The sequence below is a fragment of the Nerophis lumbriciformis genome, linkage group LG13, assembly GCF_033978685.3.
Source record: "Nerophis lumbriciformis linkage group LG13, RoL_Nlum_v2.1, whole genome shotgun sequence".
Lineage (NCBI taxonomy): Eukaryota > Metazoa > Chordata > Actinopteri > Syngnathiformes > Syngnathidae > Nerophis > Nerophis lumbriciformis.
Genome location: NC_084560.2, coordinates 13,022,478 through 13,050,351, shown reverse-complemented (window position 1 = coordinate 13,050,351; position 27,874 = coordinate 13,022,478). Strand labels below are relative to the sequence as shown.

Sequence of the window (27,874 nt, the reverse complement as noted above, 5' to 3'; positions counted from 1 at the left end):
GCAATGCTTTTATTGTGAAGACAGGAACTATGCGGTTAGTCTTTAGAGTTTTGACGGCAGGTACGGCGCGAGAGTCTGTTGAAAAAAAAAGTGTTTCGGGCCTTCCTGTCGGTCGTTTTTTCTTAATAATGATCTGGCAGCAGCCAGCATCATCTCACAAGACCCTCTGGTGCGGTGAATGTCAATCAAGTGACCAAAGTCACGTCTTGGTGACGATTGACGATCGCTAATCTTTCGGTCTATTTTTTTAATGCCTGGCTGGCATTAGAACTGACTGACACACGCTCCTGATGGGTCATGGTTTGGGCCTTGCATGGCAGCTTCCGCCATCAGTATGTGTGTGTGAATGGGTGAATGTGGAAATAGTGTCAAAGGGGTTTGAGTACCTTAAAAGTAGAAAAGCGTTATACGAGTATAACCCATTTACAAACCCCAAAAGCAGTGAAGTTGTCACGTCGTGTAAATGGTAAATAAAAAGAGATTACAATGATTTGCAAATCATTTTCAACTTATATTCAATTGAATAGACTGCAAAGACAAGATATTTCATGTTCACACTGAGAAACGTTGTTATTTTTTGTAAATATTAACTCAGTTCAGTTCAGTTCAGTTCAGTTCAGTTCAGTTTCAGTTTATTTGTAACATGCATACACTACAATGTAATTCAGCACATATTTCCAGTTGTTTCATTACAGCACGTCCAAAAAGGAGTAGGAAGAAGCTGAGCTTATTTCATTTGGAAATGGTTGCCTGCAACATGTTTCAAAAAAGATGGCACAAGTGGCAAAACAGAGTGAGAAAGTTGAGGAATGCTCATCAAAGACTTATTTGGAACATCCCACAGGTGAACAGGCTAATTGGGAACAGGTGGGTGCCATTAAGGCTGAATGGTACATACAGCTTTTGGAGCAACATATGTTGCCATCCAAGCAACGTTATCATGGACGCCCCTGCTTATATCAGCAAGACAATGCCAAGCCACGTGTTACAACAGCGTGGCTTCATAGTAAAAGGTACTAGACTGGCCTGCCTGTAGTCCAGACATTAAAAATGTGTGATGCAATATGAAGGCTAAAATATCAGAAGGGAGACTGTTGAACAACTTAAGCTGTACATCAAGCAAGAATGGGAAATAATTCCACTTCAAAAATGTGTCTCCTCAGTTCCCAAACCTTTACTGAGTGTTGTTAAAAGGAAAGGCCATGTAACACATTGGTAAAAATGCCTTTTTTTGCAATGTGTTGCTGCCATTAAATTCTAAGTTCATGATTATTTGCAAAAAAATATTAAGTTTCTCAGTGTGAACATGAAATATCTTGTCTTTGCAGTCTATTCAATTGAATATAAGTTGAAAATGATTTGCAAATCATTGTATTCTCTTTTTATTTACCATACAAACAACGTGACAACTTCACTGGTTTGGGGCTTTGTACATATCATGAATGTGCCTGTTACTAAATTACGTACATACTTAGACAAGGTATATAAAACATTGTTGCAGGTTATTTTAGAGGACTTTATAGGTGGAAATGATCGAATCCCCATTACCTGCATTGTTAAATGACTCTTGCTAGTGTTTATTTTAGAAAGAAAGTGATGTGTTCTTGTCCCATAGAGATTGTGAGTGATTGGCAAAATTCCTAAAAAAATGCGCACTGTGTTGTGGCAAATGTGTCATTTTCTTTGTGTACATAGAAAGTGTATTATAAGTTGAAAAAGATTTGCAAATCATTGCATTTTGTTTTTATTTACCATTTACACAACGTGCCAACTTCACTGGTTTTGGGTTTTGTACATCATAAGTGTTATTTATTTTTGGTTAGCTGTACATTTAACTGACATGTCCCCTCCACAGCTATATGTTCTTCTCAGATTGGGAGGCCCTCAATGGACAACCAGGTCTTGAACGTGCTTATATGGATGGAACCAACCGTTATGGGATCATCAGGAGTAAACTGGGCTGGCCAGCTGGCATCACAGTGGACATTGAGGCCAAGCGTATTTACTGGGTGGATAGTCGCTATGATTACATTGAAACTGCAACCTATGATGGGCTTCATAGGTAAATGACATATTTTTTCATTAATTAATTAATTTCATTTTTTTATATAAATATGTTTTTAAATAGGCAGTGCATAAATATTCAATTAATTTTATGCTTTATGGGATATCTTAATGCATACTTTTTCAACCAATCTTTAAATATTGAAGGTTCACAGCATTATGTAATATCTGAATAAGAACTCAATTTATTTTGATGGTGACATCCATCCCAAGTTAACCAATGTCATGTCTTCTCTTCCTGTCCCAATTGTTAAAGTATCTATTTAAGACGTTCAGGAAAAGTATATTACTAATCCAGACTGTAGGGATGTAACAATAGCAACATTTTATATCATTGTTATTGTGATCAAAATTACCACGGTTATCATTATTACCACAATATTGTTAAATGTGACCAAAAATGACTCAATGTTTTACTCTTTTAACCAATTTTAAAAAAAATTGTTTTTAAATAAATACTGTATACAAACATACACACGACACACACTACTTTCCTTGGTAGAAGAAACATTAGAAATTGTTTAGCAGCCACTCTAAGTGGTAGAAAATGGATGGATGGATTATTTGAGTGTTTAAATATGTTGATCTTTTTCCGTTTTAATTTTAGAAAAGTTTTACAGTGCTTTTTGATGATAAAAGCACAACAGGGGTTGCACATCTTGTTTAGGTGACATCACACAGGCTTTTTTCCTGTTGTTTCCATGTCGGACGTCCGTGTATGGAGCAAGCACAGTCTGTCGGTTTAATAAGCATTTGAATACCTTAATTGCTTAGACAATAATGTGTTTGAATACATTTAGATTGGGGTATGACGTTTGTCATTTGTAAATTCATTAATTTGTTTTCAACTGAATTCAAGTACTTTATTTAGCCGTCAGTTTAGAGAGCATAGAAAAAAGGCACAATAACAAACATCAATTACATACACACACAAACATTAAGCAACACGACGCCAATATCATGAAAGAATAAATATACAATAAATCTTTTGGATAGCTAAATTACTAAGAATTAGAGTCCCTAAATCCTCAATCAATGATACAATAATATACAGTGGGTTTATATTGATAAAATACTAGTAGTTAATCAATATTACAATACATTAACGGTAGTACCTCAACTAACAAACTTAATTGGTTCTTTGAAAGAGCTCATAATTGAAAACACTCATATTTCAAATCAGCGTCGTCGTCCCCCCACCCCCCCACCCCCCCACCCCCCCACTCCACCCCACAGAACAGCACACTTTTAACATGTAAAATGCCTTTTAAATAGAAAAATACACTTTTGGATAAGAAATACTTTATGAAAAACAATACAATAGACTACAAACAACTTTGCTAGTTTTATGAAGTAAGGTAATAATAATTTACAATATTTACAGAGGACAGTGGACTTCCAGCTGCTTCTCTATCAAACACACCATCAGCAGCTTTTCCATATTTTAGATCTTATTTTAACATCCTTGGCTGGCTTGGACTTATTCTGCTTCAGTATGCTGCAGACCAGCAGTGCTACGCTTGAATTGCTTTGACAAGTTACGTCATGTTTTTGACGAGTTCTTTCTTTCATTCAATGAATATCATCCACTTCTTTTCAGCACTGTCCTTCACACTAACTTTCTCCCTTAACCTGGTAGGAAAACAATGTAATGTCTATTTCTAGCTATAACCAAACGCTAGCAAATTAGACCAGATGTTTTGGGCGGATTATCTGCAAAGTTTATTGAAATGCGGTTAGAAATCACCATTTTATGATCATTTTAATTTGAAAGGGTAATACTAGCACTCTGTAATCGTTTCAGCCCCACAAGACTGCAAAGAAAAAGTGCTCACATTCAAATCTTTAACTACTATGATTGTTGCTCTTATACCAAGCAAGTATCCTACTGATTTTGTTCCCAAATGCTTACGTATGTCCACTAACAGGAAGGCGGTTGTTCATGGAGGGGCTGTGGTCCCACACCCGTTTGGGATCAGCCTGTTTGAGCACAGTGTGTATTTCACCGACTGGACAAAGATGGCAGTGATGAAAGCAAACAAATTCACAGACACACGTCCTCAGGTGGTCTACACCACGTCGCAGACGCCGCACGGTGTGGCAGTGATACATCCTTTTAAACAGCCCCATGGTACAGTCACCCTCAATTCTTCATTTGTGTCTTGATGATGATTGATGCAAACTTTCTTTTCTTGTTACATTTTCAGTGGCAAACCCTTGCAGTGAGAGCAAAGGTGGGTGTGATCAAATATGCGTTTTGAGTCACAGGAGTGACAATGGAGGGTTAGGCTATCGCTGCAAGTGTCGCATCGGCTACGACCTACAAACCGATGGCAAGAGATGTTTGGGTATGAAAACCTGTTTTTATATAATATCTTTAACTACAGTCATCCTTCAATGTTGTGTTTCTTCTGATTGACTGTTTGTAGCTGTTCGGCAGTTTCTCCTCTTCTCCAGTCAACTGGCTGTGAGAGGGATCCCCTTCAACCTCTCCTCTCAGGAGGACATCATCTTGCCCATCACTGGATCGCCATCCTACTTTGTCGGGGTGGACTTCAGCGCCAAGGATGACGCTATCTTCTTCTCGGACACAGCAAAAGATATTATCTACAAACAGAAAGTAGATGGGACTAGTGAGTATTTTGCCTTTTGCTGTAGCTGACCTGTTAATAGTCATTGTTCATCTAGCCAAGATGTAGAAGTACAAAAGCCAAAAGCAGTGAAGTTGTCAAATAAAATAAAAAGGGAATACAATGATTTGCAAATCCTTTTCAACTTATATTCAATTGAATAGACTGCAAAGACAAGATATTTCATGTTCACACTGAGAAACTTTGTTATTTTTTGCAAATATTAGCTCATTTGGAATTTGATGCCTGCAACATGTTTCAAAAAAGCTGGCACAAGTGTCAAAAAAGACTGAGAAAGTTGAGGAATGCTCGTCAGACACTTATTTGGAACATCCCACAGGTGAACAGGCTAATTGGGAACAGGTGGGTGCCATGATTGGGTATAAAAGCAGCTTCCATGAAATGCTCAGTCATTCACAAACAAGGACGGGGCGAGGGTCACCACTTTGTCAACAAATGCCTGAGCAAATTGTTTAAGAACAACATTTCTGAATCAGCTATTGCAAGGAATTTAGAGATTTCACCATCTACGCTCCGTAATATCATCAAAAGGTTCAGAGAATCTGGAGAAATCACTGCACGTAAGCGGAAAGGCCGTGACCTTCGATCCCTCAGGAACCATTAATGCTGAAAGGTACATACAGGTTTTGGAGCAACATATGTTGCTATCCAAGCAACGTTATCATGGACGCCCCTGCTTATTTCAGCAAGACAATGCCAAGCCACGTGTTACAACAGCGTGGCTTCATAGTAAAAGAGTGTGGGTACTAGACTGGCTTGCCTGTAGTCCAGACATTGAAAATGTGTGGTGCAATATGAAGGCTAAAATATCAGAAGGGAGACTGTTGAACAACTTAAGCTGTACATCAAGCAAGAATGGGAAAGAATTCCACTTCAAAAATGTGTCTCCTCAGTTCCCAAACCTTTAATGAGTGTTGTTAAAAGGAAAGGCCATGTAACACTGTGGTAAAAATGCATTTTAAGTATTTTTAAGTATAAGTTCATGATTATTTGCAAAGAAAATAAATAAAGTTTCTCAGTGTGAACATGAAATATCTTGTCTTTGCAGTCTATTCAATTGAATATACGTTGAAAAGGATTTAGCAAATAATTTTATTCTCTTTTTATTTACCATTTACACAACGTGACAACTTCACTGCTTTAGGCTTTTGCATTTAAAAACATCCACCAAAAAGTGATGCGCCACTGCACTGAGTAGACATGTTGTTTTTGGAGCGACTCTTGTTCTTCTCTTCCGGTCCACTTGAGGAAAATGCATGCTGACAGTCTGTTTATTTAAATACCATCTCTGAGTTTAGGAGAGTTCTAACTGCTTTGATCTGCACAGGCAGGGAGGTGTTGGCAGCCAACAGAGTGGATGGTGTCGAGGACCTGGCTTACGACTGGATTTCTACAAATCTCTACTGGACTGACCCGCGATACAGGAGCATATCCGTTATGAAGGTTGCCGATAAATCCAGGCGGGCTATCATACAGAACCTCAACAACCCAAGGGCCATCGTGGTGCATCCTCTTGTTGGGTACATCAACATAGGACCTGATGATTAGTTCTGAATACACATTTACACCTGGTCTCATCTCATTGTAAACAGTCAGTGTATACAACTAGTTGCAGCTAATATAGAGCTTTAATGAGTATTTTAGGGAAAATAATTCAATTAAACAGTGATTTATCTGCTTGCTATAACTTTTTCTAACAAATACACATGCATTACTAAAAAAAAAGATTTGGGCACTACATGCGGTCCAGACTTGATCAATTTTTTGTTAGTTAACACTCAAACGAAGCAAAGGAATATGAATTGAAGCATTTTTCTAATTGAATTAATGGATTTAATTGTTGCAGTCCTATATACAACATGAGTTTATGTCGCTCACAACAGTGCATGTTTGTTTGTTTACCTAGCTCAAATAAAACTGCTCCTTATTAAATAATTCATATTTAGTCCAGCAATTAGATTTTTTTATGTAGCCTTTAAAAACCAGTGGCTTCACAAACCACAAGGACATCCCCTGAGCTGAACCCATAAGCATTTGTTTCCAATAGCCTCAAAGTCGAATGGCCTCTGCATCCACTGGAAGAGATTAGTGCAGCATGAAGGGCCGCAATGTCGCAAAAAGTTCCTGGAACATTATAATAAAGATGGATTTGCATTGTGTTATACTGTATACACTGTTTATTAACAGTCTAACTGCTAAACACTCATTAAGCAATTCTTGTTGTTTCATTTGCTTTTCCAGGTATATTTTTTGGACCGACTGGTACCGGCCTGCAAAGATTATGAGGGCTTGGGGAGATGGATCACATGCCCTGTCCATCGTAAACACCACCCTCGGCTGGCCTAATGGTCTCGCTATTGACTGGACGTGAGTCGCATTACAGCAAAATCATTTGAGTTTTATAAAGTTTATTTTGACACCTTGCCTTCTGCTTTATCTCTTCCCAGCTCCACGCGTTTGTTTTGGGTCGATGCCTTCTTTGACAAAATTGAGCATAGCAATTTTGATGGACACAACAGGCTTTCTTTGGACCGCATTACTCAGATGTCGCATCCATTTGGCCTCACAATTTTCGAAGGTAATTATATAGCTTAATAACAATAGGTCAGCGGTGTCCAAAATGTGGGGGCTACTTTCATACATTTTGTACATTAAAGGCCTACTGAAACCCGCTACTACCGACCACGCAGTCTGATAGTTTATATATTAATGATGAAATCTTAATATTGCAACACATGCCAATACGGCCGGGTTAGCTTACTAAAGTGCAATTTTAAATTTTGCGCGAAATATCCTGCTGAAAACGTCTCGGTATGATGACGCCTGCGCGTGACGTCACGGATTGTAGAGGACATTTTGGGACAGCATGGTGGCCAGCTATTAAGTCGTCGGTTTTCATCGCAAAATTCCACAGTATTCTGGACATCTGTGTTGGTGAATCTTTTGCAAATTGTTCAATAAACAATGGAGACAGCAAAGAAGAAAGCTGTAGGTGGGAAGCGGTGTATTGCGGCAGGTGTTGTGCCGGATAACGCACCCCCGCCGTAGAATGCACCCCCTGACTGTTGTGCCGAATAACACAGCCAGTGATTCATTGTTTACATTCCCGAAAGATGACAGTCAAGCTTTACCATTGGCCTGTGGAGAACTGGGACAACAGAGACTCTTACCAGGAGGACTTTGAGTTGGATACGCAGACGCGGTACCTTGAGTACGCATGCAGCTGCGGCTTCCAAACATTTGATCGCTTGCCCGTACGTGCGTGCCGCTATGTGCATGCCACGTACGTAACTTTGGGGACTTTGGGGAAATATATGTGCTGAATGAACTTTGGGGAGGTGAACGGTACTTTGGGCTGTGGGATTGAGTGTGTTGTGCAGGTGTTTGAGTTTTATTGGCGGGTTATATGGACGGGAGGGGGGAGGTGTTTGTTATGCGGGATTAATTTGTGGCATATTAAATATAAGGCTAGTTGTGTTGTTGCTAATAGAGTATATATATATGTCTTGTGTTTATTTACTGTTTTAGTCATTCCCAGCTGAATATCAGGTCCCACCCGCCTCTCACAGCATCTTCCCTATCTGAATCGCTCCCACTGCCCTCTAGTCCTTCACTCTCACTTTCCTCATCCACAAATCTATCATCCTCGCTCAAATTAATGGGGAAATCGTTGCTTTCCCGGTCCGAATCGCTCTCGCTGCTGGTGGCCATGATTGTAAACAATGTGCGGATGTGAGGAGCTCCACAACCTGTGACGTCACGCGCATATCGTCTGCTACTTCCGGTACAGGCAAGGCTTTTTTATCAGTGACCAAAAGTTGCGAACTTTATCGTCGATGTTCTCTACTAAATCCTTTCAGCAAAAATATGGCAATATTGCGATTTGATCAAGTATGACACATAGAATGGACCTGCTATCCCCGTTTAAATAAGAAAATCGCATTTCAGTAGGCCTTTAAAGACACTAAAAGCAAAACAATGTAGGTCAATCAATATATTAGGGTAGGAATATTTTTGTTGCAACTCACGATTCGATCCGATTCAGAGTCTTGGAGTGACGATTCGATTCAGAATAGATTCTTGATTCACACCGATTCTCACAATATATTTGGTATAATAAATAAATACAACCTTTTCAAAACAGGTTACAGGTTACAAAACCACCTTTTTGGTTTCTAACAGCAAGTAAGCTTGGAGATGGCCTGAAAACATATGAAATAAAAATACATTTATGAATCAATTTAGAACCTGACTAAATTGGAATCGTGATTCGGATGTGAATTAGTGTAATAGCTTATCTACCTCAGTTGAGACACTTAATTTCTTATTATTCTTGACTAATGGTCACCAACACGCATTGCTGCGGTAGTTGTGATCTTTGACCTTAAGATTCAGGAGACGGGAGGCGACATGTACTGTAGGTAAGAATCTTCCATAGCATTCTAGTGCAGGGATGTCAAAGTGGTTTTCATTGAAGGCCACATGGCAGCTATAGCTGCCATCAGAGTGTAACAGCCAATAATGTATGAATATGTCTCTGGATTTCATTATTAATTGTATCAATTGTTTTAAGTAGACTGTCAATGTTACAATACAAACTTTACATTTACAAAATTTTACGGTAAAATATTGCGTTTTTTTTAATTTCTTACAACATTTTACGGTAAATATAAAAACAGTACCACTGTTTTACTTTTTGTTTTTTAGGGAAAAAGCTGGCAGCTTAGTTGCCAGAATGTTTGTGTTAAATTGACATTGGTTTTTACAACATGATATTGTTCATGGAAAAACTGTACAAATTATTTTTTTATTCTGGCAACTTAGCTGCCAGTTTTTCTACTGTAAAAACTAGGGATGTCCGATAATGGCTTTTTGCCGATATCCGATATTCCGATATTGTCCAACTCTTTAATTACCGATACCGATATCAACCGATACCGATATCAACCGATATATACAGTCGTGGAATTAACACATTATTATGCCTAATTTGGTGAAGATAAGGTACTTTTAAAAAAATTTATAAAATAAAATAAGATAAATAAATAAATAAAAAATTCTTGAATGAAAAAGAAAGTAAAACAATATAAAAAACAGTTACATTATTAGTGCTTGCAGACTGTATTGATGTATATTGATATATAATGTAGGAACCAGAATATTAATAACAGAAAGAAACAATGCTTTTGTGTGAATGAGTGTAAATGGGGGAGGGAGTTTTTTTGGGTTGGTGCACTAATTGTAAGTGTATCTTGTGTTTTTTATGTTGATTTAATTAAAGAAAAAAAACAAAAATAAACGATACCAATAATAAAAAAAACGATACCGATAAGTTCCGATATTACATTTTAACGCATTTATCGGCCGATAATATCGGACTGCCGATATTATCGGACATCTCTAGTAAAAACAAATGTATCATTTTTCCATTCACAGTAATATACCGTTAAAAACAAGATTTTACAGTAAAAATATGGCAGCTCAGTCGACAGAATTTTAATGCAAAAAAATTGTAGCTTTTTTCAATTTACAGTAATATGCTGTAAAGAACACCATACATGGGTAGTTTGCTGTAAAATCATAAGTCAAGCAGATAAGGAAAGTATGGTAATATACCGTATTATTTGTTGCAATAATGGATACTTTTAAAGTTTAAAAGGTATGCAATTTCGAGCAGTACATATATTTTTTCTGTCAAAATGAAAAAAATCCATGACATTTAGTGAGAAAATATGAAGTACTTTATTGACACATATCATTTCTAGGTGTTTGCGGCGGGCCAGATAAAATGACGTGATCCCCGGGCCTTGACTTTGACACATGTGGTCTAGTGCATGCAAAGCATTGCCGATGGCAGCAATTACAAACGCACATTTTGCAAAGCAACATTCAGCATAAACAGCAGTCAGTCCATCAGCCCTTAACTGGAAGGCGAGTCTGGCATATAAAGGTGCCTGATTGGCAACAACAAACAGGTGTGGTTAAGCTGCCAATCTGGGACAGCTGAAGGGAACAGCGCTCCGGGAGCCCGACAGGAAGTGAAAGGAAAATAAGAGCACTGACCAAGGAATAAATACAGAAAATAAGGAAACACAAGAATAAAGTCAGACCTGACTGACAAGTAATGACACTTAAGCAAACTTAAAGACTTAGCATGTCTTGCAAGAAAGGTTCCTCATGACAGGAGACACAGATCAACAACCATATACAGAAAGATCCACAGGTGGTCAGACATTTTGGTTGCCAGGTCTCATTTTGAGGGCAATTGGTTCTTCTCCATTTTTTCTTTGTTTTTGTGTGTAATGTTCTATTCGGGGACATTTTTAATTTCCAATAAATGCACTTTGGAAACCCCTGATATAGGTAATCAAAATGAATATTTCTCATCAATGACTTTTTCATGTATGACTTCTCAAGGTTATGCCTATTTCACTGACTGGCGCCTGGGTGGAATTGTCCGTGTCCGCAAGACTGACGGTGGCGAGATGGTGGTGATCCGACGAGGAATTACTCATATCATGCACGTCAAATCTTTCAACTCCAACTCTCAAATTGGTCAGTAGCTTTTATCACCAGCTCATTTATAGCACTTCTGCCCCTTACCTCTCTCCACTCCTACTCATGTCAGGTTCTAACCAATGCAACCGGCCGACAAATCCAAATGGGGACTGTAGCCACTTTTGCTTCCCAGCCCCTGACTCTCACAGGGTATGTGGATGTCCGTATGGCATGAAGCTGTCCCCCGACCGGCAGACGTGTGTGGAGGACCCCTCAAGTGAGCCGCCAACACTGCAATGCGGCGCTAACTCCTTCTCCTGTGGCAATGGAAAATGTGTCCCAAACAGCTATCGATGTGACGGTGTTGACGACTGCCATGACAACAGCGATGAGACCAATTGTGGCATCAACAGTAATGTTTTGTTTTTTTATTCCGGACCATACTTGCCAACCCTCCCGAATTTTCCGGGAGACTCCCGAAATTCAGCGCCTCTCCTGAAAACCTCCCGGGACAAATTTTCTCCCGGAAATCTCCCGATTTTTCAGCCGGAGCTGGAGGCCACGCCTGCCAGCTCCATGCGGACCTGAGTGAGGACAGCCTTTTTTCACGTCCGCTTTCCCACGATATAAACAGCGTGCCTGCCCAATCATGTTATTCCACGCGAGGCGTCCGGCATACCGCCGATGAGCATGGTGCAGATGGAGAAGATCTTCTCGGCGTCCGTGTTGGCGCACACGTTGCCAAAGCCGACGCTGGTCAGGCTGCTGAGGGTGAAGTAGAGGGAGGCGATATACGAGCTGCGCACTGACGGGCCGCCGACCGTGTTGTTGACGTAGAGCAGTGGTCCCCAACCACGCGGACCGATTGGTACCGGACCGCACAAGAAATTAAAAAAATATATATATATTTATTTATTTATTTTTTATTAAATCAACATCAAAAACACAATATATACATTATATATCAATATAGATCAATACAGTCTGCAGGGATACAGTCCGTAAGCACACATGATTGTATTTCTTTATGAAAAAAAAACCCACCCCCCTCCCACCCCGGTCTGTGGAACAAATTTTCAAGCGTTGACCGGTCCGCAGCTACAAAAAGGACGTAGGGCATCTCCAGGCGTTTGCCCAGCTCATGGAGCCATCCTTGGGGAAGAGACGGGAGGACAACAGGGTGACAATAATTAAATCATCCAGACTAGAGATACATTGTATTATTATGTTTATCTTACCTAAAAATAAATATATTTATTAATAAAAAAAATTAAAAAATAAATACATTTTTACTATATTTTTCTAAAAACATCAAAATTAATTTTATTTTTATTTGTATTTTTTCTGACTCCTTATTACATCCAGCCATAGAGTCGTACATTAAAATAAACATATTTGAAATAATTAATTTTAAATGATCATAATAATTCATTTAAAATGATCATATTTAATTATTAAAATAATTGCTTGTTTATCAACAACTTTAGCATTTTATTCATTACATTTTGAAGCTCTCAGAAGCCAAGTTATGTTATATTCCTTAAAATTTATTTATGCAAGTTTGAAGTATCAATTATCTAAACAGTTTTGTTTGCATATTTTCAGGATGTAGATATATATATATATGTATATATGAAATACTTGAGTTGGTGAATTCTAGCTGTAAATATACCACGCCCCCAATCACGCTGTCCCCCGCACACACACACACCTCCCGAAATTGGAGGTTTCAAGGTTGGCAAGTATGTTCCGGACCAACAGTTTTCATACATTTCCTGTCTAATATTTATTTTTGTCCCCTCAGACAGCACTTGTTCCCCGTCTGCATTCACCTGTGCTAATCAGCGTTGTGTGCCAGCCGCGTGGCGATGTGACAGCCATAACGACTGTCTGGACAACAGCGATGAGTCCAACTGCCCAACACATGCACCCAGAACCTGCTCGGCCAATCAGTTTACCTGCGCCAACCACCGCTGTGTCCCACTTACCTGGCGCTGTGACACGGATAACGACTGTGGGGATGGTTCAGATGAAGCCGACTGCTGTAAGTTCAACAGCAAACCTTAACACTGGCACACACAGTACATGTTTGGACACACCTTCTCATTCAATGCATTGTTTTCTTTATTTTCATGACTATTTACATTGTAGATTGTCACATCAAAACTATGAATGAACACATGTGGAGTTATGTACTTAACAAAAAAAGGTGAAATAACTGAAAACATGTTTTATATTCTAGTTTCCTCAAAATAGCCACCCTTTGCTCTGATTAGGCAAAGTGGCCAACAAGTGCTAAACACCTCTGGGGACTCCAAGACTGTTGGAAAACCTTTTCAGGTGACTACCTCTTGAAGCTCATGGAGAGAATGCCAAGAGTGTGCAAAGCAGTAATCAGAGCAAAGGGTGGCTATTTTGAAGAAACTAGAATATAAAACATGTTTTCAGTTATTTCACCTTTTTTTGTTAAGTACATCAAATCAAATCAAATCAAGCTTTATTTATAAAGCGCTTTTCTTACATAAAAAATGCAAGGCAAAGTGCTTTACAAAGTTAAAAACAATAGCCCGGTGACCCCTATCCCCCATCATCACATACATACGCACGGACACAGATCCCAAACACACACACACATACACAACATACACACATTTGAAACTATAAGGACTGATGATTGCATGGCTGAATACAGAGGAGACGTATGAGTAAACACTATCACATCTGCACCAGGAGGTGATCAGACCATGGCCACCAGGACGCTGACACAAAAGCTTCCCCACAAGCATGGCCGATAACCCCTGAGGCAGATGGCTCATCTGAGGAACGTTGGAAAATAAAAATAATAAGATGAATCAATCAATCAATCAATGTTTATTTATATAGCCCTTAATCACAAGTGCCTCAAAGGGCTGCACAAGCCACAACGACATCCGTGGTACAGAGCCCACATAAGGGCAAGGAAAACTCACCCCAGTGGGACGTCAGTGTGAATGACTATGAGAGACCTTGGAGAGGACCGCATATGTGGGTAACCTCCCCCCTCTAGGGGAGACTGAAAGCAATGGATGTCGAGTGGGTCTGACATAATATTGTGAAAGTCCAGTCCATAGTGGATCTAACATATTAGAAGACTTGTAAAATAGTAAGAACCATGAGTAGAGATAAATAATAAAATGTATTTTATTTTTAAGACATATGAAGATTATTATAAATATATAAATATATATATATATATAGATAAATATATATATATATATATTTATCTATATATATATATATTTATATATATATATATATATATAAATTTGTATATATATATATATTAATTTGTATTTTATTTTTTATCCTATTATGAAATATTGTATTTAGTTATATTTATTTATGTATTTACTATATATATATATATATATATATATATATATATATATAGTAAATACATAAATAAATATAACTAAATGCAATATTTCATAATAGGATAAAAAATAAAATACAAATTACTTCAATAAAATAATATCAGGTAAAAGCTAAATTAAAAAGGTGGGTCTTCAGCCTGCTCTTGAAAACATGACTGTTCTCCGCAGAACATAACTCCACATGTGTTCATTCATAGTTTTGATGTGACAATCTACAATGTAAATAGTCATGAAAATAAAGAAAACACATTGAATGAGGAGAAGGTGTGTCCAAACTTTTGGCCTGTACTGTAGATTGATACACCACCCTCGCAATTATAAAAGGTTCCTGCAAAGAATCATATTTAATCTATTGATGTTCTTCAAACTTAAAAAAAGTATTCCTCCATCTTAAACAAGAGCTCCATTGACACTGGGATTAAAGTTTTTTTTTTTTCTTTCTAAGCACTCTATAGTTGTTTTTGTTTTTTATTGGCCCACAGCTTATCCCAAAACACGTTTTGAAGGACAACTAGGACCACACACAAAGTAAAAACAGAATATTAATCAGAACACAAAGCAGAGATGTTGGCTTTGTTTGTTTAACTTGTCTTGAAAAACTTAATTAACAAATGAATTTTTGAATTATTTAAATCAACGTGACAGAAATGAATTGACATAAAGACGATAAAAAAGAAATTTCTGGCAAAAATCCAAACTTTTGACAAACAGGGAACTTACTATCAAAAGAAGAGCAGGTAGTTGCTCACACTTCATAATACTTTCTGGAAGAAATTACATGAACCAACTTGAAAAATGTCTCAACTATAACCTTAGCAAAGAAACCCACAATTGCTTTTTTTGGGGGGGGGTTTCACAATATTTATGGGTTCCCTTGAGTAACTGCTAACAACATGTGCCAGAGTAAATGGCATGGTGGTACTGGTTGGTGACAATCTCTTGTGATGTGAAGGGTTTTTATTTTGTTTTATTTTTTATTGATTTAACGGCAATTTGTGATGAACATGTTTATCCATTTTCCCGAGAGACTTCCTATATTTTAAAATGCAAAAGTTGACAGATATGCCTCAGGCTCAGTTTGCATTCTCACTTTCGAAAGTAAAAATCTAAAAAGTTTGCCACTGACATAACTGAAGTTAGCTTAGCAGGTTTGAAAAGATGTTGTCTTTATTTTTCTCAAGCTGCTGCACCTCCTTTAACGTTGCCTCACTATTAAAAAATGCGTGGTCCCGACCAGGAGTGTCCAATGTGCAGCCAGGAGGCCATTCGGCGCACCTCATCTTTTTTTGGGCCATGGCGCAGTCTGAAAACAAAAGAACAAAAAGGTGTACTGTAAGGAAAAAAGTTCAAAAGTTATACCACAAAGTTGACATACAGGCAGTTTTGTATTTCAATACAATTGCACATTGCATTGGTTTTAGCCTGTTTTGTGAATTGAATATTTAAAAACAATATTTGTAGTCCCAGGTCTAGACAGTGAATTGTCCTCCAGCCATTACAATGTGGCCAAAATGTGTTCACAGATCTGAGTTCGACATGCCTTCCAGACCAGTTTCAGTGTCCAGACCAACGCTGCATCGCACCCAACTATATCTGCGATGGCGATAGAGACTGTGTGGCTGGGGCAGATGAGCAAGGATGCAGTAAGTAACATTGTGATGTTACACATCCTACCAAGACAAAAACGCTTTAAGATTAATTGTGTCTTTACTGACTTATAAATGTTGTTACAATGTTGGATACTCATGTTAAACAATGCCAAAGTGTTGAATCATAAGGTTCAAGCCATTGGGCGTGAGCTTTCACACAGTTTTGGATGCCTCCAGAGTATTTTTTTAAATCAGTGACCTCACAGATTGACGGCTGTACTTATGTGGGCATTCTTGGACTTACTGTATTGCATACTTGCCAACCCTCCCGGATTTTCCGGGAGACTCCCGAAATTCAGCGCCTCTCCCGAAAACCTCCCGGGACAAATTTTCTCCCGAAAATCTCCCGAAATTCAGGCGGAGCTGGAGGCCACGCCCCCTCCAGCTCCATGCGGACCTGAGTGACGTGTCGACAGCCTGTTTTCACGTCCGCTTTCCCACAATATAAACAGTGTGCCTGCCCAATCACGTTATAACTGTAGAGTTCTTGGTTTCTTATGTGGGTTTATTGTTAGGCAGTTTCATTAACGTCCTCCCAGCGTGGTAACAACACACAACAGCAGCAGTCACGTTTTTGTCTACCGTAAAGCAGTTCGTCTGCCGTAAACAGCAATGTTGTGACACTCTTAAACAGGACAATACTGCCATCTACTGTACATGCATATGTGACAATAACATCTAGGGCTTTTAGAGAGTGCAGTGCACAACTGCGCACACAACAAGGAGACGAAGCAGAAGAACGAGGAAGATACAGCCATGGCGATGCCGACGACGAGTAAGATGAAGAAATACGCTTGTAAGTTCCAAGCCGCAGCTGCGATTGGACCTGGATAGCCTCCGGGAAGAAGTAGTGGTCTACCATGGCAGTGAAGATCTTCCTCAGGAAGAAAAGACTGACCGGTTTTGGGCCATGCTAGGGAGAGATGGAAGATTTCAGACTCTAGTGCATTTGATGAAAGCACTTTTGTGCGTGCCACACAGCAGTGCATCATCAGAGAGGGTGTTCAGCATGGTTAGAAAAATAGTGACAGAGAATAGAACAAGGATGGACAATTCAACCCTTAACTCAACAATGAGTAGATGAGTGTTATGTGTGTGTATATGTGAAAATAAATTAACACTGAAATTCAAGTATTTCTTTTATATATATATATATATATATATATATATATATATATATATATATATATATATATATATATATATATATGAAATACTTGAGTATTTCTTATATATAAGACAAAACTGTGTTTAGATAATATATATATGAAATACTTGACTTGGTGAATTCTAGCTGTAAATATAAAAAAAAATAACTGGGATTTATATAGCGCTTTTCTAAGTACCCAAAGTCGCTTTACATGTAGAACCCATCAATCATTCACACCTGGTGGTGGTAAGCTACTTTCATAGCCACAGCTGCCCTGGGGTAGACTGACGGAAGCGTGGCTGCAATTTGCGCCAACGGCCCCTCCGACCACCACCTATCATTCATCATTCAATTCACCGGTGTGAGTGGCACCGGGGGCAAAGGGTGAAGTGTCCCGCTCAAGGACACAACGGCAGCGATTTTTGGATGGTAAGAGGCGGGGAGCGAACCTGCAACCCCTCAGGTTTCTGGCACGGTTGCTCTACCCACTATGCCATGCCGCCCCAAAATATACTCCTCCCCTCTTAACCATGCCCCCAACCACGCCCTTGCCCCACCCCCGACCACGCCCCCAAATGTGATCCAAATACCTAAAGTCTCTGCAAGATGCCACAAGCATTTGCTTTGTTTAATGAATGCTTTCCGATGTTTGCACGACAATAGAGGTCAGTATATATAGAACACTAAGAAATGAGATTTACCCTGCTCAACTGGATTTTACAGTCTACAACTGCACTGCAAGCCAGTTCAAGTGCACCCGAGGTCACCAGTGCATCAACACCTTCTACCGCTGTGATGGTGTCTTTGACTGCACCGATCGCTCGGATGAGCAAGGCTGTCGTAAGTAGTGAAGCAATCCTTACACTTCTGTAGGTATGCTCGATGCCTGATGAATTTAAATACAAGAGCTTTATGAAAATTATTCCTATTGGGACACTTTTTGAGTGTAGTTCCACTGCAAATAGGGGGCTATATTGCCTTAGGCTAAATGACCACCTTATAAAACTGACCACCTTATAACTTTGCATAAACCAATTATCTTTGTAAAGGATTTCTGATGCATTCCATCTCTTGTATTAGATCACATTAGATTGTGCAAGAGTACTACATGCTGCCATTTGAATGGTATTTGTGCATATTTCTCAGCAACAAGGCCTCCAGGCATGTGCCATCACGAGAGCGAGTTCCAGTGCCAGTCAGACGGCAGCTGTGTGCCGTCCACCTGGGAGTGTGACGGACATGCTGACTGCCAGGACGGCAGTGACGAGCACCAAGCCTGCCCACCTCGTACGTGCCCCACCACACTCTACCGTTGTGACAATGGCAATTGTGTGCTGCTCAGCTGGCTGTGCGATGGCGACAACGACTGCAGGGACATGAGCGATGAGCGAAACTGTCCCACGCCGCCTTTTCGATGCCGGGGCTGGCAGTGGCAGTGTCCTGGATATAGTCTGTGCATCAACCTCACCAGCGTGTGTGATAACACTCCTGACTGTCCGAATGGTGCAGACGAGTCTCCACTCTGCAGTAAGGCTTCCTTCACTTCCATTGTGTTGTTTATCTGTCTTTGCGTTGCATTCAAATCATGCATGTGTGTGATTTGACTTTTTGTTAACCTGAAAATGATTTGTGATTTCCATTTTTTTGCTTTTCTCACAACTTTCAGATGAGCCTTTGCCAGGTAGGAACAACAAGTCTATAACTTGGTAGAAATGCTGCAGACTATGATTTGACAGATTTAACATTTTAACACATTTTTCTAGATGCTCTTCCCCACCCCCAAAAAGTAACACATCGCTATTTGGGCATGCTTTATTTAGCTATTGCCTAAAATGAAAACACTACACGCTATGAAAAAAACAAATGAATGAATAAATGAATCTGCTCATTTGGTGGTTAGTCTAATGATTAGCATGCACAGTCAGGCATATTTATGTGGAGTTTGCATGCTCTCCCTTTATGTGTGGGAGATTTCTCCGGCTACTCTGGCTTCTTCCCACATTCCAAAAAAGTGCAAGTTAGCTTAATTGAATCGTCTAAAATGGTCAATACTGCGAGTGTGAATGGTTGTTGGTCTATGGGTGCAGTTGGCTGGTGACCAGTCTAGGATGTACGCCACAAGGGCTCCAGCTTACCCATTACCCTAATAATAATAAGTGCTATAGAAAATGAATATTTGGGTTTTCCTTTTTGGGACACATAACCTCATTAAACCTGACCATGCAAACACAGTCCCCACAAGTAGAATATAACCTGAGAAAACCACTTCATCACTCCATATAGTTGTCTTTTTAACCCTTCATCAATCTGGGCCAATGTAATTTTTCCATCGTTTCAGAACTCATTTTTATGTTCCTTTGCACATCTGATGCAACCATCACTCTAGAACAGTGCAACATCGAGAATTATTAGACCACATAACCATTTTTCTATTACTACAGTCCTAACTTTATATTCCTTAGCCAGTCTTAAGCACCCATTACTCTGGAACATCATTACAGTAGATCACATAACCTTTATTCCATTGCTTCATAATCCAATGTGTATATCCTTTGGACTTCTAACTCTGAAACAATGTTACATTTTGACTCATTAGACCATGTGACAATTTTTCCCTCCACAAGCTTTTTGATTTCTTAGCACATATGATGCAACCATAAATCTAGAAGAGTCTAAAATATTACGTCGATACACTTTTACACCCCAAACCATCATCAATCAATGAGTTTGGCAACCATTTTATTTTAGTAGTTTCACCCAACTCTGCAGACCAATGACAATGTAAGCGCAGGATATGCCTTCATGGTAGAAATGACATTGTATCAATTAAGATGAAATAATGTGTCATCATCTGAAACATACATTAACACTGCAGAAACTATCTTACCTATGCTTATTTAAATGCAATGAGCAGTAACTTTTTTGGCCTTTCTTTGTTTTAAATGTAGAATACCTTTTTAACAAAATACCTTAACTGGTATTGATCATACGTGTCTTTTTTTTGGAGTGCATGTATCGGTACTGTGAATTATAGTCTTGTCTGGTTTTGATTGGCTTGTTGTCATTTTTCCTACTCAGATCAGGAGAGCTGCTCAGACAACAATGCTGGCTGCACCCACGGTTGTATCCAAGGGCCCTTTGGTGCCCAGTGCACTTGCCCCGTTGGCTATCAACTGAGTAATGACTCTAAAACATGTGAGGATGTTGACGAATGTCACCCTCCTGGGTTATGTAGCCAGCATTGCGTTAACGAGAGAGGCTCTTTCCGCTGTCACTGCCAAGATGGTTACACTCTGGAAGTGGACCAGCGGACCTGCAAGGCCTCAGGTGATGAAGCATATACCTAATGTTACTACCTTTTTTTCTAAAGCCTAGGGTTTGAAAGACTGAGCTACAATTAAAAGGGCACTTTTCCCCTTTGTCTCCCTTTGCTGCTCGGATTCCTTTAGATAAGATAAATAACATATACGTCAACCACTGGGGTAATTAAGACAAACAGAGGATTGTTTATGGGGAGCGTGCCTCCTTCACACAGATACCCTGTTGAAAGGAATCGCAGTACAATAGTTCTCATTATTTGTGCAAAACTGAATTCCCCAAGGATGACCATTTGAGAAGGGTCTATTTACCAGCCCTGTCAGAGGGTTAAGTTGACAAGCACAAGCCAACAAGCGCTTCCATCAGCATGAGAATAGACATGAGAAGGTATTCCATGTTTGTTAACAGATTCTCGTCAAGCCTTCTTGTTGGTAGCCAGTCGGAATCAGATCGTGCAAGATGACATCAGCACTCAGCCCAATGTGGTACATCCGCTGGTCCGGGATGGACGCAACATCGTGGCCCTTGACTTCGACTCTGTCACAGACCGCGTGTACTGGTCTGACACCAGCCAGGACAGGATCTGGAGCGCTTACAAAAATGGCAGCGATCGAACTGTGGTGAGTTTGACACAGTAAAAAAAAAAGGAATTCACTTGCAATCAAGTTGACTTCAAGTGAAGACATTTGTTGACAGGTCTTTGACAGTGGGGTGACAGTGACAGAGAGCCTTGCAGTGGACTGGGTGGGCCGGAACCTCTACTGGAGTGACTATGTTCTGGAGACAATTGAGGTTTCCAGTCTTGATAATACTCACCGGAGCGTGTTGGTCAGCGAGAATGTCACAAACCCTCGAGGCCTGGTGCTGGACCCAAGAGACAGGTCAGCGCATTAGTACATGGTATTATCTCTGTCTGTCATTATCCCATTGGTGCTAAACATTTTGTCTTGCAGTACACACCTGATGTTTTGGACTGATTGGGGGAGGAACCCCCGCATTGAGAGAGCAAGCATGGATGGAAAACTGAGAACCATTATCTTAAGCAACAAACTGTACTGGCCCAATGGTCTTACCATAGATTATCCCAACAAATTATTGTACTTTGCTGATGCCTATTTGGATTTCATTGACTACTGCGATTATAATGGAGAGAACAGGAAACAAGTTCTGGCAAGTGACCTGGTGAGTGTATGACACAAAAAGAAATACCGGTACCCGACATACGGTATCTCACAAAAGTGAGTACACACCTCACATTTGTACAACCATTTTATAATATAGAAATATAACTTGTGTCTAACTTTGAGTTGTTAGTGTACAGCCTGTACAGCAGTATACATTTAATATACTTTGAAAATACTTACACAGGCACTATTGTCCAAAAAGCTGACAACCACCTCAGAGTGAACATGTACGCGGGCTCCATCTAGTGGTATACCAAAAAAAACCTCTGTGTTATGTTACAGTGGCCAAAAGTAATACATATACTTGCTAAATAAAACATTTTGTTTTCATTGAATACTTGGGTAGGGCTGGACAAGTAATCGAATTTTGGTTTCGATTTCAATTATGAAAATATAATAATATAATAATGGAAAAAATTTTTTTTAATATGACACGATTCCTGAGCTGGTGACGGTGAAACGGATGAAGAGCGAATGAGTGAAAAAAGACCACGTCTACTAGAAAATTGAGATCTCAACATGTTGTTACTTTTTATGTGACACAGCGCTAGTACGCTAATCAATAATCACCGAACTCAACAACAACAAAAAACTGAGGCCGTATGATTTCCACGTTTACGGAACCGCGGACAGAGTCACATAATTGGCCAATAAAGTGAAACCCGCTGTTAAACGCAGAATATCAGGGACATTGCCATAAATGTAAGTGAAATAATTTTATTGTGAGGAGAAGGAAAATAATGTGTCTGGTAGCGCTAATTCATCCCCGACACACTCAGTCGCCCTGCCCTAAATGAACAATGTCAATGCGAAACCTTGAAACAGCGACTAAACTATAAAGCTAAGGCTAGCAAGAACAATCCATACACCCACAACACATCTCATCTGCTCGTGTTGTTGTGAACGACATCATCCATGTAACATTAATGTGCAAACAGAACAGCGGTCGCATCTTGGGAGGCGCTCTCTTTTTTTCACGGCCTGAAGTGAGTCGCCTCTTTACTTGTCAAGCTACGAACAACGGCACATCACATTTTCCCCCTTCACAACAATAGCGCGGTAAGCCACATCCTGTCTGACAAAATAACTAACAAAATAAAGGATTTTTAAAAAGTACCTCACACAAGCTTAATGTACTTAAAGCACGTATTGATACAATTACACAATTACCATGCTTTTTTTAAATTTTTAAAAAAAAAAAATTTTTTTATTTTTTTATTTTTTTATTTTATTTTTTTTGTCCTGTCCAGCTTCTCAGGCAAATCATATAGTTGATGTAGATGCCCATATCGGCTGTTCAGATTTACTTTACAAAAGAGAAGTGTAGGATACTTCTCTTGTTGCCTTATTTGTATTTGACTTTATTAAATGTATTTATATTATCATTTGGTGCCGCCGGGCCAGACCAGGAGGGGATAGAAAGAGAAAAAATAATAAGACAGAGGGGGAAATTGTGGGGACAAGAGGGGGATTAGACAGAGAGACAAAAACAACAACAGCAAACACAACAGCAACAACAATAGAGCAACATCAGCAAATACGACATGTACAAATATGATGGTAAAAGTAATAGCAAATAAGCAGTTAGCGAAAATAAAAAATAATACAGAAATGACAATGAGCATTATTACACTACAAATGGAGCAATACAAATACCAATAGAAATAGCGCTATTGATAATGAACAATACCAATACTTTACCTTTATTATCAACAATACAGTTGTTCAAATGCAACAATACATATACGTAATGATAACTTGATGTCAGAGTTTGTTGTTGATGAACCCCAAGATGCAGAGATGACGGCAGGCATTGAGTGAGAAAACATGATTTAATTAAACACTATGGCAAAACAACAAACAAAAGGGTAACAACAAAAGGCGCGCACAAGGCGGAGAACAAACTTGGCTATGAACTCAAATAGCACAGAGGCTAACTGTGGACAAGAAACAAAAACACTTACTGTGACACGAAGGAACTAGGACATGAGCAGAGTGAAACAAAAGTAGACAGAGCTACAACGACAAGTATTAAGACAGGTAGTAATGACAATGACTATGACAATAATCCAGCCCAGACTGGAGGGGAAGGCAGGTTTAAATAGCAGCTGGCTGATTGACACCAGGTGTGGCCAGGTGCCAATCAGCCACAGCTGAGGGGAAGCAGCACTCAGGGAGACAATCAGGAAACTAAGACAAAATAAAAGCGCTGACAGAAAACTAAGACAAACGCAGAGGAAAAACTAAAACACAGTCAAACTGTCAGGGACAAGCCTGACACTTGAGATACGAAAGAATGCAGAAAAATGGAGGAGAAGAAAGAGAAGCAACCTACCTTAACCTTGTAGATTGTTATAGTAACAATAGGTTAAGCTTTGTCAGTGTGCCATGTGTTATACCCAGTTTTAATTACTATGCTTTGACCTAAAATGCTGGTCAAAATTGTCCAAAGATGTATAGCACCAAACAATGTGAGGATTTTTGCATTTAAATAAACATTTTATAAAATTGTATTTGACACAAAAAGCACACACTCTATGATGGTAAAATAAGTGTAAAAGGTGAAAAAACTATTATTGCTATTATTATTATTATTAAACTTGTGGTTTATTCGTTAATAAATTATATCCGTTTAAAAAAAAAAAATTTAAGTTGAACTTTTGGTGGTACTATAAACACTCGTGTTTTCAAATTCATGAAAAATCCTGTCGTTAATCATGATTACAATATCATTCAAAATCATCATGATTATTATTTTGCCATAATCATCCAGCTCTTTACTTGGGCCTACTATGTTCCTATATTTTAATGTTGGCCATAATGGTGGTACTTGGACACCCAAGTGTTTTGTGAGCTGGTACTTGCTGAACAAAAGTTTGAGAACTACTGTTATAGGCCATCCATGTTTCATTTGTACAGTATAGTTCCTTACGATGAGATAATGTCATAACAATTGTTGCTGAAATGTTTTGGGTGTACTGTTATGTGAGTACATTATGGGCCGGATCTACTAAGATACAAAAAAATAAGTGCTAAACAGTGTGTGCAAACTATAAAATTGCATGCACTATTAGTGGGTGTATTGCAATTGATTGATTGCGTGCAAAAGTGGTGCTGACCCCCCGTCCCCATTTAATTGAGGATTTTGTGTGTATAACTGAAATAAAAACACTCATTTCCTGCACACCCATTGCATCATATGCTCAAAACTGTAGTTTGTTTTTGCTATTGTGTGATAATTGAGCGCACACATATTTATTATTTATAATAAATAAATAATAAATATGTGTGCGCTCAATTATCACACAATATCATATCATTTGTACTGTCTTTTCTGAGCTATTAGGAAGCACAGAACCTATTTTTAGCACGCTGACAGTACACTCCAGGAGGCGCCAGTGTTGTTGTGGCGTGTTAAGAATGATCTAGACTCAAGAAAATAAAAAATTCATATTAAAAAAAAAAAACTTTGTAAAAAAAAAAAAAAAAAAAAACCTTAGCAGAAACCAAAACGAATCAATTAAATGTGTTTGAATGAGCCTCTAAAGCAGTGGTCCCCAAACTACGGCCCGCGGGTCGGATCCGGGATCCTGCCCCTCAGCATCCAAAATCCGGCACACAGGAAGTCCGAAGTTAACATTTTTTTTTAAATTATTATTTTTTTTTTTTTAATCTTTCCTTTCTAATCCATTTTCTACTGCTTGTTACTCTTGGTGTCTCCTAGCCGCTCAGGCAAATCATATTGTCTAAAAATGAATTTTCACATCGATAACGTGACAATGTTAAATGTTGATGAACATCAATGTTAATTGATGTTAAATGACATAACGGATTATAAAGACAATGTATATATGTATATATATATGTATATATGTATATATATATATATATATATATATACAGCCTGGCCCCCGGCCAAATTTTTTTAACCCAATGCGGCCCCCGATTCAAAAAGTTTGGGGACCTCTGCTCTAAAGTCATCCAGCAGCTATACAATTATAAAACAATATTGCTGGATAGAAAATATGACCGGGGAAAACATTTTGAAACACACACGTAGGACGGAGTCCGCCATCTGTCCTTGGAGCACAATTGCCTCCTTTCTCACAGCTATTTGTGCGTAACTGTGCCAGTTTACACAAAGATCTTAAATGTAAATAAATGATAATTGTAGGCAATATAGCGGTCACAAAACAGTTTAATGTTTGATAAATCACATTGTGAATGCTAAAGGAATCATGTTCCCAGTATTGTGAGCGTTCTGATATTCAGCATATATTCTGCATATACATGAAGACATGTGCTAAAGGGATTGCACCCTCGATTTTGCTCATTTAAAAAACACAATCTTCTGCGCATGAGCTTAAAGATCAGCTTTGTGTGCAAACCTTTTTTTTTTAATACACACAAACTTTTAGTAGATCAGACCTTCAAAATTGAATCAGGGAGTTTGTAATGTACAATAAGTTGCATCTTAGGTATGTCATAAGATGTTACTGCTGCAAAGGGTGGACATGATAAATAAATAAATAAATGGGTTGTACTTGTATAGCGCTTTTCTACCTTCAAGGTACTCAAAGCGCTTTGACACTACTTCCACATTTACCCATTCACACACACATTCACACACTGATGGAGGGAGCTGCCATGCAAGGCGCTAACCAGCACCCATCAGGAGCAAGGGTGAAGTGTCTTGCTCAGGACACAACGGACATGACGAGGTTGGTACTAGGTGGGGATAGAACCAGGGACACTCGGGTCGCGCACGGCCATTCTTCCACTGCGCCACGCTATGGATTCCAAATAAGATGTAATTTGGGCCATTACCTTTGTGGATTCCAGAGTCTTGCATGTGTAAGACTGTGTTTCTTTTTCTTTTGCTTCTTTCTGTGAAAGGCTCTGCAACATCCCCACGCAATTACCATTTTTGAGGATTTTGTCTATTGGACCGACAGATACATCAACCGCGTGATGCGAGCCCATAAGTGGCACGGGGAGAACCAGACAGTGATGCTGGTCAACCTCCCTCAGCCAATGGGTCTGGTGACTGTACACCCTGCCCGGCAGCCAACAGGTATGGCGGAGCCATTCTACTGCATTATAACCTCTATTAGCAGGACAAATGAGTTTGGCAGTATTTTGTAAGAATCATAACCTGCTTTCTATATTTCTAATTAGGTCTATTTGGTGTCCACTAAAAAGTCATTTTGGATTCACTTGATTTTCTCCTCACATTGATGTGCTTTTCATTTGTAGGAACCAATCACTGCTTCCAGAACCCATGCACTCACATCTGCCTGCTCTCAGCTGTTGGACCAATGTTTTACTCTTGTGCATGCCCCTCAGGGTGGATGCTGGCAGTGGACCAAGTGTCCTGCACCAGAAGTATGTTTGCTGTCTCAGTTCAGCTAATTATGTATGTATATCTAGTTGTTGTCTGATACTGGTACCAAGCTCCTTCCATGTCAAACTTAAATAGTGTCCCCTTTATACCTACCACTGCATATTTCACACACAGACCCTCATATTTATATATTTTTCTACATTTATTACAGTTTTTGGAATAACAAGGGATTTGCATTGGTTGGTCACAAGATATTATTGTGTAATAGGATGATAATGCCATTTATCATGATCTGTAGTGATTCACAATATGAGAAACATTACAACTAACTATTGTTCTAATACAGGCCTTGGCAATTATTTTCACTCGAGGGGGCCAAATTTAGAGAAAACAATGTGTCTGGGGGGGCCGGTATATCAATCTATCTACCTATGTGTACCGATATTCCGATATTGTCCAACTCTTTAAATACCGATACCGATATCAACCGATACCGATATCAACCGATATATACAGTCGTGGAATTAACACATTATTATGCCTAATTTGGACAACCAGGTATGGTGAAGATAAGGTACTTTTAAAAAAAATTCATAAAATAAA

General features: G+C 39.1%; 1 protein-coding gene across 1 annotated transcript in view; it reads left to right on the top strand.

Annotated features, from left to right (window-relative positions):
- lrp2a (low density lipoprotein receptor-related protein 2a) overlaps positions 1-27,874 on the top strand; it is a 161,955-nt gene that overhangs the window by 43,160 nt on the left and 90,921 nt on the right. The window contains exons 13-31 of the mRNA XM_061971676.1: positions 1,856-2,062; positions 3,993-4,195; positions 4,272-4,412; positions 4,494-4,697; positions 6,043-6,235; positions 6,957-7,082; positions 7,163-7,293; positions 11,133-11,270; positions 11,344-11,625; positions 13,018-13,257; positions 16,150-16,269; positions 18,149-18,265; positions 18,572-18,952; positions 20,504-20,752; positions 21,152-21,363; positions 21,440-21,624; positions 21,697-21,925; positions 26,824-27,001; positions 27,184-27,312. Coding sequence (XP_061827660.1) covers positions 1,856-2,062; positions 3,993-4,195; positions 4,272-4,412; positions 4,494-4,697; positions 6,043-6,235; positions 6,957-7,082; positions 7,163-7,293; positions 11,133-11,270; positions 11,344-11,625; positions 13,018-13,257; positions 16,150-16,269; positions 18,149-18,265; positions 18,572-18,952; positions 20,504-20,752; positions 21,152-21,363; positions 21,440-21,624; positions 21,697-21,925; positions 26,824-27,001; positions 27,184-27,312 — 3,665 coding nt within the window. The remainder of the gene's footprint in view (positions 1-1,855; positions 2,063-3,992; positions 4,196-4,271; positions 4,413-4,493; positions 4,698-6,042; positions 6,236-6,956; positions 7,083-7,162; positions 7,294-11,132; positions 11,271-11,343; positions 11,626-13,017; positions 13,258-16,149; positions 16,270-18,148; positions 18,266-18,571; positions 18,953-20,503; positions 20,753-21,151; positions 21,364-21,439; positions 21,625-21,696; positions 21,926-26,823; positions 27,002-27,183; positions 27,313-27,874) is intronic.